General features: G+C 52.1%; 1 protein-coding gene across 6 annotated transcripts in view; it reads left to right on the forward strand.

Annotated features, from left to right (window-relative positions):
* Positions 1 to 7213: 7213 nt before the first annotated feature.
* Positions 7214 to 15430, forward strand: part of Cacna2d2 (calcium voltage-gated channel auxiliary subunit alpha2delta 2) — a 129593-nt gene continuing 121376 nt past the window's right edge. For all 6 annotated transcript variants that reach the window (XM_028756600.1, XM_028756601.1, XM_028756596.1 and 3 more), the window contains exon 1: positions 7214 to 7428. In XM_028756600.1, coding sequence (XP_028612433.1) covers positions 7214 to 7428 — 215 coding nt within the window. The remainder of the gene's footprint in view (positions 7429 to 15430) is intronic.

The following is a 15430-nucleotide window of genomic DNA, read 5'->3' on the forward strand; positions in this document are numbered from 1 at the left end:
CTGTGTCTGACCATCAGGTAAGACCATGGTTAGCCCCAAGTCAATATCTGTGGGATAGACGTGGTCTTAGAGATGCCACTGTTTAATGTGTGATTTAAGGTCCCTGAGGCCTTGTTTGCCCTGTTATGGGGAGGAAGGAGAGTCTACAACAGCACTGCTGTTCTCTGAAAGGAATTCTGAGACATGGTCATCTCTAGAGTGGTCCAAGTGTTTTCTATCTGCCCACATTCAGGACACAGGGAAGATGGGACCTAGAATTCTTGCAAGCCATGATTATTACTGGGCTTGTACCCTGACAGTCTCCTTTTCCCCACATCATGCCTTCCCAGGCATCAAGGCCCTTCTGACAGCTAGCCTACTCTAGGGAAAATGCTGAACTACGGACCTGACATTTCCCCGCTCTTTAATTTGGCTGCTCTCACCCCTTCTGTTTCCTTCCACACATGCTGCATGAGATGTTCCATTTGCCCAAATGAGTGCCACTTCCCTTCAGCAGAGTGGGTGGGAAGTGTGTTTCCAGAGGGACTGGGAAGCCACAGCCCTGTTGACTTTGCTCCTTTATGTATATAGCCTACAGAATCAGAGCTCCTGGCCCTGTCGCCTGCCCTGACAGCCCATTTCTCTTAGGTGTTGCTCAAGGTAACAGAGTAGCCCCAGTGTGGCATGATCTTCGTCTGCATGCCCTGCTCAGACATTCCCTTCTTGGACCAGCATCACTGAAGAATTCATGGTTAGCTGGGGGATGTTGCTCAATGGAAGAACATTTGTCTAATATGCACGAAGCTCTCGTTTAATCCCTAGTGCCGAACAGCAACAAGAACAAAATATATTTCCTGAGAGCTGGGGCTAGGAAACACTCTCTTCTTAAGGAGGCTTGAGGAAGTGCTAGATCATAAGAATCCTAAATTCACTTGAAGTATGTGTGAAGTTGGTGTTCTGGCTCTGGGACAACACACCCGACTACGAGGGCGTTCCACCCCCTCAGGAGGAGTCACATGCCTACTCTTCCCTGCTTCGTCTGTAGCTTACCTCCCTTTAGCCTGTCCCAGGGATAGATATGAGGTCTACAGACGGGACTGAGACCCCAGCAGTGCAAAGCTCCACCTGACCTTAGTACAAAAACAAGGACAGTTATGAGCTGAGAATGTACCTTCTTTGCTTTGACCAGGGTTCAAAGAGCCAGAACCTAGCTGGGCAGTGGTGGCACAGGCCTTCAATCCCAGCAGAGGCAGGAGGGTCTCTGAGTTCAAATGCAGCTTGGTCTACAGATCAAGTTTCAGGATAGTTAGAACTACACAGAGAAGCTCTGCCTCAAAAAAAAAAAAAAAAAAGAAACAAACAAAAAAAAAGAAGCCTGTACCAACCCCAAGAAGTAGCCACCTCACAAAATGGGGCAGGGCTGGCTATAACCTTTCGAATCACACCGCTCCTACAAGCCATGCTGCCGTCTTGAGCAGCCTCGATTTTCCCTCCAGAATCAAAAACAGAATCCTCTCGCCCCACCCATCTCCAATGCTCAACAAATAAAATTCTACCAGCCTCTCTCATATCATCAGTTAAATAAAATAATGATGGAATTGAGTCCTGCTGTCCCCTTAACTGGCTATCAGAGGTCAGAGGTCAATTCACTAAGGGACTGACAAGCAAAGGGTAGCAGACATGTCCAGAGGAAGCAGTTTTAGGAATTTTTCCAGGGCACATCCTCCCCCCATTACTAGGGGTTTCACTTCCTCATACTTGAGGAAGTATGTGGACCATACCTTGGTCCACTGGTACTTAGAGTAGCCCAGCTTGAGCCTTTCTTTCCTGGTTTTTTTTTTCCTTCTATTTTTCCCCCTGGCAGGCCTGGAACTCACTCTGCAGACCAGGCTGGCTTCAAACTCACAGAGATCTGGTTGGAGTTAAAGGCATGCCATTATTTTGCCCCATACTCAGGTGCCATCCTCCATGCCAAGGGGAGGGTGGTTGGTGTGGGGTGGGTGTGGTTCTGTCCAGGAGAGGCCCTTTTTAGGATGTGGGTCCCACACTCCTGCTGCACTGTGCAGAGGTGGCTCACTCAGGTGACACATCCCTATCTTGTTGGCTTCACTGACCAATTTATCAAGATCCTCTTTGCCTTGATTTCTGCACTTGCAAAATGAGCACATTAGGAGCAAACCATTTCCAAAATTACTGACTGTGTGCTAGCAACCCTGTGAGGACACAGTCCTGCCTAGAATAAACCTTCTTACCCATGATGGGGACAGTACCTGCCCCTCACCCTCTTCTGACTGGCATGGAAGGGCAGCTGGTGGGGGGGGGCAATTTGCTATGGCCACTGGGCGAAGGCACTGATGGGACATTAGGCAGTGATAAAACGCTGCCTCTGTCAGAGCCTAACTAAGCCTACCATGGACACCCTTCACTTCCACCTAGAGGCAGAAAACCACATCTTGCAGAGAGTTAGAGCTGCTGTCAGTCCTGGCCAGGGGGGCCTGAGGAGACTTTTATTTATTTGAAAACCGTTCAGACACCTAATGCTCTGCTGAGGGGGCAATTCCTCTCTTTTATTTGTCCTCATTTTCTCTTGCCAGAGTGGGATGAGGGTCAAAGGAAAGTGAGCAAGACCAGCATCTGGGCTGTAGCATTGGGACTCAGCGATGGTGAGTCCCTCCCATACTGGGTAGGCATTTTGTTCAATGTCCTCCTAAGGGCTCAAACTCAAAAGGCCTAGAAGCTAGAACCCAAACCTAGAATCGTGTTCTCTCTCTCTCTCTCTCTCTCTCTCTCTCTCTCTCTCTCTCTCTCTCTGTGTGTGTGTGTGTGTGTGTGTGTGTGTGTGTGTGTGGTGGTGGTGGTGCTGGTGGTGGAGGTGGTGGCAAGATAGAATTTATGGCCTTGCTGTATAACCAGCAAAGAAACATTGTATCACTAGAGAAACATTGTATCACTGAGAGAAACATTGTATCACTGAGCCACACCCACATCCAGTCTGGGCCTTGGGTCTTTGTGTTTACTGAACCCTTGGATGAGCCCACCTTTGCCTAAGCCTCAGTTTCCACATGTGTAACATGAGCAGATTGGTCCAGATCTCACTGAGGAATGCCTGCTGTAGGACTCCTCATGTAGCCAAGACAGGAGCACCCTGGCTGTGTAAACAAGTCTGTCTATATGGAATCTGAGCTGGGATGAACCTAGTTACAAGCAGCATAGATAGGGCTTTGCACAATGATTGACATATTTTTGCTTTCCTTCCTTATGGATGAGGCTACCCAGGGTCCTGGATCCCTGAGTATGATGGTAGACTGCCTGCCTTGACATCTTATCATATTCACATCATGCTGTCCATGAGACCACACTGTCTGTCTCCCTGTCTCTGCTAGGGGCTCAGTCTTGGAGACTTACACATACTGTCCCTGGAGAAATGGTCCAACTCGCTCCTCCCCCAGGCTCTGTGCAGCCCATCTGCTAGGCATGCTCTTTTGCCCTCTTCCTAGCACATAGCCACCCATGTTCTTTCCTGCCTTTTGCACCTCATTAGGGGTCCTCCCCTTTAGGAAGTCTCTCCTGGCTGCCCAGGCCTCACAGTGCTGAATAATCATATTCCTGTTTGATCATGTGCATGTTTGAAAACTCATCGTGCATGTTTGAGGTGTTTTTCATGTCTTCCCTGTGCATTGTGTTCCCCTACTAAGTAGGGAATTTCCAGGAACCACGAATCGAGCCTAGGCTCTACCTAATTAACCAGCATTCCCCATTCAGAGGTGGGGCCCTCTTCTGGTTACATACGGAGGTTACAGTTCATCTGCCCCATGCTTAGAATAGGGCATTTGGGGGAGCATATCTCTGTTCACCTTGCAAGGCTGAGTCGGAATCTCTCCTCATTTCCCAGGAAGTATCTACTTGCCTCAGTGTAGAGCCAGCCCTTCCTAGGAGGTGTGTGAAACCCATATCTTCCTTCATTAAGCACTTGCTAAATGCTGCGTCTTGCCCTCAGGGTATTACATGCTTTGAGTTTTGAGACTCCTTCTGCCAGATAAGGCTTATGTTTGGCACTAGGTGGATGAAGACACAGGCTCAGAGACAAAGTGGACTTGCCTACACAACCCATAATGCCTGTTGCCAAAGTCGATCCATCCCATTCCCAGGTCAGATACTGAGCATAGTTCTCAGGCTCCTTAAACTGCTACCTGTTTGATTCGTTATCCCAAAATGTCTTTGCCATCCTAAATGGCCATACCCTATCCTATATAGGACCTGAGTAGGGACTATAAGTATCTTTCTGACTCCAAGGGGTATGCGTGACTGTAAAGAGAGCAGAAGAGATAGGCAGGCCCATCAATTGTGGAGAGGCTGTTCTAGGAGTTCTTGGCATAAGTAGCTCGATGGGCTCATGAATATCCTGGGTCCAAATGGTAGAGAAGAAGGAGCATGCCCCAGGGAGAAGACACTGCAGGAGTAAGGCCACAGGGGAAGGGTTTTCACTGAACAAGTTGCTGTCTGGCCCTTAGACTTGAGGGATAAGGGGAGGTTAGAGGCAGGGCAGGTGAGAGTGGGAATCTTGCTGCCCTGGAATGATAAACGTTCTGATAGGCTTCCTCTTCCCTCGGGTATTATGGCTGAGCCTAGGACCTTCTTGGCACATAGTAGGTTCTCCAGAAAGCTCTGTCAGCCTCTCCAGATACTGAGCTGACATCAGTACATGGCTTGCACACAGAGATGGCTCCTGCCTGGTCCCTGGCAAGGATGGGTTCCTTTCTGCTGACTGCAATGTTACATGTCCCTGTCACTCCACATCACTCAGCATAGGCACCTTAGCCAGGTGGTTGGTATTAGCCATTTCCTGCTGAGCCCACCTGCCTGCTGTGGACATCTTATTCTCTGGTAAGCCACAATTTCCCCTCCCCAGATCTTAACCTATGGCTGGAGCCAGCTGCCAGGAGGCTAAGGATATTGTAAGCCTCCAAAGTTGGAATGTGTAAACTCTTACTACCCATTTACTCTTAATTACCTCCCCTCCTTATTTGTCTTCCTTTAACGGCCTGTCAACCAAAATCTCCCGCCTTTCCCTCCGCGCCAGCGGCCTCAATTAGGTGCACATCTGCGGAGGCTGAGACTGAGATGCCCAGCCTCCAGCTCTCACTGCTGAACTGACTGGCCCCAGGTGCTTGATGGCCTGGGTGCTCTCCAAGGATAGCACTGGCATCTTTGTATCAAAGGTCAGCCAGCCTGTCTCTGACATGTGTCAGGACATTGCAATCTGCCTTGGGAAAGTACCTACCCAGAAGGAGTTGCAGACATCTCAGGCTGGTCCTACCTGTACGTGAGGGATGCAGAGTTAGAGACAGGTGTCAGAAGGACAGGAGGGGACGGCTCAGCCCAAGCTTACTGACTCTCCAGTGCAAGACATTCTCTTTATCTGTCCTGGTGATCTGTCCAGAGCTGGGGACAAGGAGTGGTGGGTATTTGACATAGTCACACATCTGGCTCAGTGACACCCCTGCTTGCCTCCCTGTAGAGCAGGCCTAATGCAGCCTCCCATACTCCTCCAGGCCCCTCCTGACCATCAAGTCCCAGGAACTATTTGGAGCCCAGAACCTAGGGCCCCCTTTGTTGATGGAGCCTCATGGTGTTCAGTATAATATACTGAACCTGGCCCCAGAAACTTCACTCAAATTAAGAGAAGAGGCAGATGAAGCCTCTTGTCAAGCCTTAACTTTTAGGAATGGGGCAAAGATGGGAAGCCCCCAGCAGGGTTGAAAATCAAGTAAAAGTTGTCCTGAGTCTATAACACCCCTCTACCCCTCAGTTCAGAGGCCACTCACTGTTCTCTCTCTCTGAAAAGTCTGCTATGAGTATATGATGGGTGACCTACCCAGGCATGAGATGAGAGTCCCTGGGCATCTCTGTACTGAGCCAGCCAACAGTTAATAAGCAGAGTCTGTGGGCAGCCACTGTTAAAGGGGTCCCATGTCAGGCTGACCAAGAGCATCCTCATCAGTGTGGGTCGAGGCTGGGGGGGGGGGCAGAGTGGATCTCAAGGGCCAGCGAGTAGTTCCTTAGGATGCTCTTTGAAACTGTGAGTGCTTCTGCTACCAGACATTCACCCCTTTCTCATTGCATCCTGGAAATGGCACTGTGGACCTACAGGAGTATTCATAAGAAATAGGTGGGCTCTGAGAAGGTGGCCCACACTCTGAGGAGCTGAATGTCACACACACCTCATCGCTGTAACTCCAGCAGGGATGTGTCAGGGCCTACTAGGACAAAAATAAGTGGTTTATGCCAGACTGAGCTCCCTGCCTCTTGAACTAGTCTGACCAGAGGCTGTGCAAGTCCAGGGAGCTGAGGCTTGGGCTCCCCAGCACGTGTTGTCTGAGCAGTAAGGTGGAGCAAAGCAAGAGCTGGGGTATCCTGCTTCCCTCAATCCTCACATCTGTGCCGCTGGACTCAGATTCCCTCCCAAGGAACTAGGAGAACCAAAGAACCAAGATCCGTTTTTCGGCCAAGGGCTTCCCCCTGCGCCCCCCCCCCCCCCGATACCCACAGGAAGAAATCTTGAGGTAGCTGGAGCTACTGTGGATGTCACAGTACTGCCATCCTCCTCTGTAGTCTGCAGAAGCCTGACATTCCACCATTAAACCTGTGACTCCAGGCCTTAAGCCTGTTGAAGGTCGAGCCCCAGAAGGGTCATGTGTGCGATCGCCTAGGAGAGTTCTCACTCACAGGGCCGAGAGGAGTTCCTGGGTCTGAGGTGTGGGGGCAGGGACGTGCACTAGGCGCTGGGACCACGGCTGGGGCTCAGGACTCGCAAGCTTGGATTCGGATCGGTTGCGCGAGCCAGTAGGGCAGGCTCGGGGGTGAACGGGGACGAGGGGCGCGCGGGCACAGGCGGGCGCGTGGCCGCGGCGGGGGCGCGCGGAGGCGGGCCGGCCAAGAAGAGGGAGGGAGGGAGGGAGCGACAGGGGAGGGCGGCGCCGGCAGGTTGGCGGCGGCCGCTATTTGAGCGCCAGTCCCGGGCCAGGCGCTCAAAGCGCTTGGAGCCAGCGCGGCGGGGTGATCGTTGCGCGCAGCCCGCAGAGGCGCTGCAGCCAGTGCAGCCCCGGAGGCCCCGCGCGGAGACGGTGGAGAAGAGGCCGGCTTGCCGCCCGCAGCCCGCCGCCCGCGCCCCCCCCTCCATCCCGCCGCCGCCGTCCCCCCTCCCTCCCCGCGGCGCCGCATCTTGAATGGAAACATGGCGGTGCCGGCTCGGACCTGCGGCGCTTCTTGGCCCGGCCCGGTGCGGACCGCTCGCCCCTGGCCCGGTCGCGGCCCCCGGCCCTGCCCTGACCCCCGGGGCCCAGCGTCCGGGCCCGCACGCCCGCTCTTGCTATTGCTGCCGCCTCTGCTGCTTTTACCGCTGCTCACCGCCCCCGGCGCCTCTGCCTACAGCTTCCCCCAGCAGCACACGTAAGTGGCCTCGGCCGGCCGCGGGACCCCGCGGAGCCCCCGCGCACCCTTGCGCCCCTCAGCCCTCGTCTGCCCCTCCACGCCGGGTGTCGGGGCGGGGGCTCTGGTTCCCATGGCATGCTGCAAGTGAGGATGGAGGCTACAAACCCCCGTGGGCTGGCAGCCAGGGTCCGGGAGCTTCTGGCTGCGTCGCGAAACTTCCTTGCGGTGCCCCTGCTTCCCATAGACCGCCCCCAACACCCCCCCCCCCGCAACGGGACAGAGGAAAACATCTTCAAGCTTAGGGATGGGGCGGGGGGTCGAGTCTGCCGGCTGATACTCCTGCCACTGTCCGGTGATAGAGGAACCTGGGGTTGGTCGAGAGAATGGCCAGCGACCCCTGCCCCGTAGACTTGGAGCCACGCATCTACCCTGTGTTTGATCCCTGGTGGGAACCTGGCGCTTTAGAGTCAGACGTGGGGTTACATCCACACCTGTCTTCTTGGGCCTTTTCCTTCAGGAGTGGGAGAGATACTGGATGCAGAGGGTGCCAGCACCTTCTTGCTTTGGTCAATGTCACCTGTTCATGGTCGCCCACCTGAGGGGACGTCCCCAGAGAGCTCAATAAGGAGGTGAAGGTGCTGGGGTTGGGTCAGAAGGTGAATGATGGTGAGGACCCCTGGCTGCCCCTGATGCTGACACTATCGCTCCTGCTACCAACTGGGAAATAGCATTTCCAGGTTCTGCCAGCTTTTGCTAGTGGTTATGGTCAGTCTGAGCCTCCTCACCTTCCCCAAGAGCTGGCAAAGTCGGGCAGATGTGTCTGGATAAGGAGCGGGTATTCTGCATGTGGCCTTTAGGACAACATCTCTTTCTTGACACCATGCCTCAGCCATATGCCAGTGTCCAGACACCCTTTGGGTCATGGCGACCACCGTGTTTCTGTTGTCTGTCCTCAGCTTTGAGGAGCCACCTGTCCCCAGACTCCTTCACGAATGTCCTGGCCTAGGTTTGGGCACGAGAGGGAAGGGTCTGGCCCCAGAAAAGAGCCTGACTAGTCTGCGTCATAACGGCAGTTCTGCCCTTGGGTAGGAGACCCCGGTTCTGCCACAGAGCCTGACTACTTCAGCTGGTAGGTTCTCCCAGATGAGGAAAAACCAAACTCAGATGAAGCAGGGCTCGGAGTCTGTCTCCCTGTCCTCTTCTTTATCATCACTCTCCTCACACAGCCCAGCCGTGTTCAGGAGGGTGATCAGTTGGCAAATTACAGGTGCCGCACGGACGTGTCCTCTGTCAGCTGTCTGGATTTTTCACGAGTGGATGGGGGAGTGCAGGGAAGTTCAAGGGTTGGTGGGTTGTGGTATTGTCTTTCATTTGCTGTGACGAGACTGGATCGAAACTACAGTGTTTAAAAAGAGCAAAAGCATGTTTTTTATTGTTCTTTTTTTTCCTCTCTTCAAAGCCAAGCCATTTTTTTTCTTTCCTAGCCATTTCCCAGCTCCTCCAATGAAGGTTTAAGTAGTCGTCTCTTTCTACCTCTTCTGACCTCTCTCCCCTTCCCTGCGCGTGCACTGCCTCACACAGCTGCTGGGTCTCCCTTAGGGCAATGTAAGACCCTGTCCACAGTGTACACCTCTGCTCTCAGCCAGAAGATGTTAGGAGGGCGTGACTACAGCCGCACATTTCCAGCTGGACATCTTCCCTTGTTGATGTAGTTTGGAGTTAATTCGAGGGTTTGGGACATGTCTTGCAATCCATAATTAGAGGATGAGAGAGGGGCTGAGGCTCATGGGTCTAGGGAGAGGTGATGAATGTGTGACATCCAGGAGGATTTACCATGACGGGCAGCGCCCTTCAGTTGCCCTGGTCCCATGGATGCAGATATTTATTGATCCTTGGAGGGAGGAAGGGGACTCTTGTAGACCCCTCCCAGTGACTGCGCTGGTTCTGAGTTAGGGCTTTTGTTAAACTGACATAAAAGGCTGGGGCTGCTGCTGGGGCCACAGTGCTCTATGGGCTGCTCAGGGGTGAGTAGCATCCTTTAACCTTTTCTTGGATCAGAGTGGCCAGGCTAGGAGGACACTAATACAGGTGGACTTTCAAGATGGAAAGTAGGACTATCAGCCTCCTGGTCCTGGGCTAACAAGCCTTCCATGGGGAGGGCCCTCAATGATCAAGAATACCCTCCTGAGTGTGGGGCTGTGGGAAGGGAGCTCAGCTTCTCAAACTGCTCGGCTTTAATCAAATGCGGGTTTAGGATCTGGTGGCCGTTATCCCTGTGATCGCTCTGGCATCGTGGCTGTCTGCCATCCGGTGAAATGAACCAAGCCATTAGATTGCAAAGGGCAGAGGAGTTACCACTGGAGGGAGGACGGAGACTTTGGTTTGAGGAAGAGGGGCCTCTCTCGCCCTACCTGGATCTGCATCGGGGTTTCAGATACATGTGTCATGCGTGGGTGTGTATATTCTCGTGTCTCGGAGGATGGAGTCCTAACACAGCGCACACTCCCTTTCACCTGCTCCATTCTGTTCCCATTTACGCCCACCCCAGTGGTCAGGCCAGCCAGTGTTGCTGGCTGAGTGGTATTTCTTGCTGCTAATGGCCCTGATGTATCCTGTCTCTCATTGTTGCCCCACACTCCAGCTTTGGGGTTCCCTCCTCTCTCATCGTACCTCCTCTCATCACTCTGTGCCTAACCTGGCCTGCTTGCCTTTTTGTCTTTTCTGTTGCATCCCTGTACCCAGTCCTGTGTTATCCCTGGGTTCTCTGTCCCCTGCTTAGTGGAATAATGGTTAAGTGCTGAATAGAGTCCCCACCTGGCGGCACCTCTTAACCTAGCTCTGCTCTAGTGATGGGGTAGGTTTGGTGCCTCCCTTCCTCTGGCATGGTCTGGAAGCAGTGAGGGGGCCCTGAAAGGCTTGCACCCCCAACAAATGAATGTCTGTCAGAGTACATAAGTGCTTCTCTTCTGGGTGGGCAAACAAGGAGCAGCGCCGTGACAGGGCATGCGTCAGTCTAGCTATGGTTAATGGTGGGTGACGCGTGTCTGTCTGGGCTGCAGAGTAAGTCTCCACCTCTCTGTGGCTCTCCCTGTTGGTAGGAGGTAATATTACATGTGTGGGTCCCCCCCATCTTTCCAACAACCTGCTGCAGCTTTCTCAGGAGGGAGGGGTGAAGCTTCCAGGCCAGCTGCCATTGTCAATAGAATGCACCTTGTCAATAGAATGCACCGCTGCCAGGTGTCTGCACCCCTCCTGGGGTTGAGAATCTGGGGGAGACCTTTAGTCTTTCTGCCCTCCACACTGTACTCTTATCCGGCTACTCCTCCTGGCTAGAAATGTCAGGCTAACCTGAAAAGGGAAAAGGCCCACTTTAAAATGGGTATCCCCATAGTCTGAGGAATCTTCTCCCAGATTCCCCTCCACACACGTCTCCGGGGAGACACTGACCCCAAAGTAAAGCAGGCACCACAAGTAGATCAAGTGAGCCCTTCAGCAGTCAGCGGCTCCTTCTCCACTCTACTTGAATGGAAGTAGATGCTACCAGCTCTCAGCACCGCAAATGCATCCAGTGGACCCTGTCAGCTTCTTGGAGGACACAGTTTGAAGGCATGCTGGGTGTCAAGAAGCCTTCCATGCTCTGTTTTGTCCTCTGGAGCTGGGCCTCTCTTTTGAGATGACCTTGCCTTGATTTTCCCTACTGAAATAATACCATCTAGAGAGGCTAGTGTGGAGAGCCAGTGGGAAGGGCAGCCTCCGGTGGGCAGCTACAACTCTCTTGGGCAGCAAGGCAGTGACTGTTCATATCTGCATCAAGTTCCAAGGCTTTGGAACCTCAGCTGCCTGTCATTCACAGTTCCCCCCTGGGTTAACTTACTTCCTCTTTCTTTCTCTCTCTCTCTCTCTCTCTCTCTCTCTCTCTCTCTCTCTCTCTCTCTTTCTCTCTCTCTCTTTCTTTCTTTCCTTCTTTCTTTCTTGAGACAAGGCTTCACTATATACACCAGTACATATATAGACCTTTGAGTACTGGGATTAAAATGTGTGCCACCATGCCTGATTCTGACTTCCTTCCTGTCTCTACTTGCCACAACCGCCCTCGACCCATATCCAAACGTCACTGGTGACTGGCGGTGGAGGATGTTAAGAGGCTCATGGTGGATTCCCCTCACTGAGCCAAGATGCCTTTCTCACCCGTATTACCAGCTTGTCCTCAGAATCCCCAGACTGGGGCACTGAGACACACAAAGAGAAAAGGACAGCCTGAAGCCCACATCTCCTAAAAGGACTGAGAGAGGATGTTCTGTCAACCCCAAGGGGAAGTCATGATTGGAGCCCAGGAGGTAGAGAGAGGAGCTAAAAACTCAAGTGTTTTAGGAGGAAAATGAAAAGGAGGAGAATGTGGGAGGTGGGTGAACTCTTCCCACACCCCTCCCCTCCCCCCCCCAACAGCCAGCCTCTGTGACCTTGCCTGCTTTGTCCCTCTTTCTCCTCTGGGTGTCCTGCAAGCCTGAGGGGCCATCTATGGCCAAGGCTACCCTACCAGCTCTACTGTACATGCCACCCTCCTTGTGTGCATGCTGGTCATCATGGAATGTCCCCGGGGCCCAGAATTGTCCTTGTCCTAGTACTTTAACTGTGGCAAAGCCTGCCGAGCAGGGTGCTCAGCCGCAGTGGTGGGTGTGTGTGTGTGTGTGTGTGTGTGTGTGTGTGTGTGTGTGACTCCATTTCCAGATTCTATTATGATTCTAGAAAGAAAGGTCAGGGGGATGATAGGACCTGGTTTTTAATGCATATATGAAGTTGGAGGCTCCCAGCTATTTTGCCAGGCCCACAAGACTTCAGAAGACTTGGACCCTCTAGGTGCTTGAGAGTGTGCTGTCTGCACACAACAGGTAGGGTTGGGGTAGAAAGTCTTAGATTCTTAAGGGCCCATTGATATTTAGAGGTTGCCTGCAGCTTTAGGGGTCAAAGAAGGCAGGCCCTGCAGGGTAGCATTGTGTATGGGATGAGAATGGTCTCTTTCTGGAAAAGGTATTTACTTGCAGTCCTCAACCCATTCCAAAATGGCCTGGGAACCCTTGATCTGTGTCTTCCAGTGATTGGGCCCTAGATGTGGGAGGGGCACTGCTGCCTAAGGCCCTCAAGGTAATAGTGATGGCTTTCCCATCACAGATGCAGGCCTACAACTCGCTGAGGAGATTCTCCTCATGACAGGTTTGTTTTTCCTGGTGCCCACTATCTAAACAAGAAGCTACAGAATCAATATTCGTATCCCCGGAGGGAAGTGTATGTGTGGTTTGTACTTTTTTTTTCTTTAAAATTTTTTTTACCTTCCTTTTTTTCTCTCGTTCTTTGCAACCTCAAGAACCACATTAGTGTCACTAAGGACCTCAGGGGTGAGGAGGGTGTCAGTGAAGACGACCACTGAGACTGAAATGCCCACAAGTGCTTCTGGAGTCCCTACAGAAGGTTTTGTGGGACTTCCTTAAGGAATCAGGAGTTCTGTCCTTCACATGCACACAGCTTGAGCCTTGACCTTATGCAAACAAGTCCTGTCCTGCCCCTGTGAGACTCATCAATACGTGTGGTTGTCTCCACCCTTGATCCTGTCCCCTATCCTGGTCCTGCTGTTCCTTATGGCCCCACAGACACCCTTATCTATCTGGTCTGATCTGATTTTTTTTTTTTGTCCCCAGCTACTGTTGATGCTAGTGACTGAGCCTGTTGGGAATGGGGCTTACTAGGAGACCTTGCTCAGCTGTGTGTGGGGGAGGGGACTCTTTGGTTGGGTTTCGGTCAAGAGCAAACCCAGCAAACTCAGCCCAGCCTTCTCATCCAGGTGGCTTCCCTGGGCCGAGATCCTTTCCTCCTGGCCTCAGTTTCCTGTCTTCTCAGATCTTTGGAATCTAACATTTCAACACTCTAAGAAGACAAGCGTGGGGTTCTGTCTTCCATCCCCTCTCCACACTCCATTCTAGCAAGGATGAAGCGTGATCCACCCCAATCAGGCCTGTTCTTTGTGTGCACATGAGGTTATCTGGGCCTGGTACCTTGGGTACCTTGAAATCTCTTTGCTTCTGACTGACCCACTTTGGGTTAGATTAGCCTAATTGTTTAGCAGAGAAAGAGGAGGAGAGGAAATCTTTCCTGTTGGTCATTAACCATATCTCCCAACCTTAAAAATGATGCTCATCAGACAAAGGGAACAGGAAAGGAGACACCCCCACCCCAATCAGTCTCCCTCCCGTTTCCTTAGATCCTGAGCCCCTTGTTTCCACTGGGTTACTTCTTTCCAGATAGATGGCCAGTTCTTTCTGAGCACTGCCCTCTTGGTGTGCCCTTGAGAGTGCCCCTTCCAATAGTTAATGACCTTGGGTACATACTAGGCTTCTCTGGGTTTTGAGGTCTCTGTGCTACCTCCTAGAGTAGGGATGGCATGGATCATGAGGGATAGACCTACTTCCAGGCCCTGGATCTAGGAGGGTACTCAAATACAGCTGTGCCAGCCCTCAGTGCACCTGTCCCCTTACCTATGGCATCCAGTATTCAGTCATATCCTATAAGGACCTGGGCCAAGTTATGGTTTCTGGGGCTTTCCTGTTGTACAGGGGCCTTACTTTGGCCTGAGTGCGTATGTATGCTTGTAGGTAAGATTGCCTATATCTCTGTGTTCATGTATGCCTTTGCAAATGTATTAGATATACATCATGCTCGTTTACATGACTACTTGTGTGCCTGTGAGTAGGTGTGTGCTTAGCAGTATTTGTGCTAGCATGGTGTTTGTATGCATATGTGTAGGTGTATATATGCATACTTGTTTTCACACACACACAGGTGCAGGTATATGCATACAGGCACATATGAACTCAAATGTGTCCATGCCTCTATGTGTGTGCGCAGTGCAGGCACATGACAGTTTATCTCCGCAGCCAGAATGTGCTTGCCGTGCCCACCTTCTGTACCTGCCTTTGATGTGAATGCCAGAACTTGGTGGGCGAACGCAGGCGGTGAGAAACAAAGCCTTCTGCTTGTGAAGACCCATGTTTTGCAAACTTTTATGTCAGGAACAGCCTGAGTTAAGGCTGAGCTAGAAAGTTTGATCATCTACCAACTGGCAGGATGACAGTCTGCAAAGAAAACACACACACAGAGGCTATGTCCTTGTAATTCAAATTTCTGCAAACTGAATGGTATTCAGATTCACTGGAGGGCTTGGAACTCAGAGGAGCTCTATGCGGCCTTTGAGTAGTGAAGTGTCTCTGCAAGTAGCCCTTGTATGGAGAAAGTCTGTAGGGGTCACATGGAGAAGGGCAAGGTCCTGGCAATTTGGAAGACCTTTTGCTGTGTGACCTTAGGCTGGTGGGTTTCCCTCTCTGCACACTTCTCATTTGCACACTGAAAGGCAAGGAGCATCTGTAGCAGGTTTAGGGTCTCTGCCCAATGCAAGACGTCCAGGCAGTCAGCAGTCACCATTCAGAATCTAAACTTGAACCTGGTGACCTTCTGCGCTCTATTCAGAGTATCTCCAGTGAGATTCAAAGATGCATTTTGTTATGTGCTGAATCTTTGTGAAATTGGCTGTCCTGGTACCCCGCGTCAGGGCACTGGCCTTTGGGGCTAGCCAAGTCTTAGCCCGATGGTCCCGACGTCTGAAAGAACTGTCCATTTAACTTTATTAGTGCCCTCAAAGTCAGGATGTTGGGAGGTGGGATGGCCCAAGGTTCTGTACAATTTGAGAAGGGGTTTCGGTAAGGAAGGGCAGAGGTGCCTATAACTGGCCCAGGAGCCTGTAAGGCAAGGGGTGTTTCTGAAGGGGCAAGGAACCTGGGCAAAACTGGCTGGACACTATGGGCCTTGTGTGTGTACTGGATTTAGGAGGGTCACAGCCACCAAAGCTGCATAGGAGCCAGATGCCCAGGTCTCATATGCAGGGAAACTGAGGCCCAAGGAGAGGGAAGTGAGCCTTCAGACACATGTTTATATGTGGGCTCAGGCTCAGTGCATACAGCTTGAAGGAAGATCC

Source organism: Grammomys surdaster, unplaced genomic scaffold (assembly GCF_004785775.1).
Source record: "Grammomys surdaster isolate TR1022 unplaced genomic scaffold, NIH_TR_1.0 126131, whole genome shotgun sequence".
NCBI classification, from domain to species: domain Eukaryota; kingdom Metazoa; phylum Chordata; class Mammalia; order Rodentia; family Muridae; genus Grammomys; species Grammomys surdaster.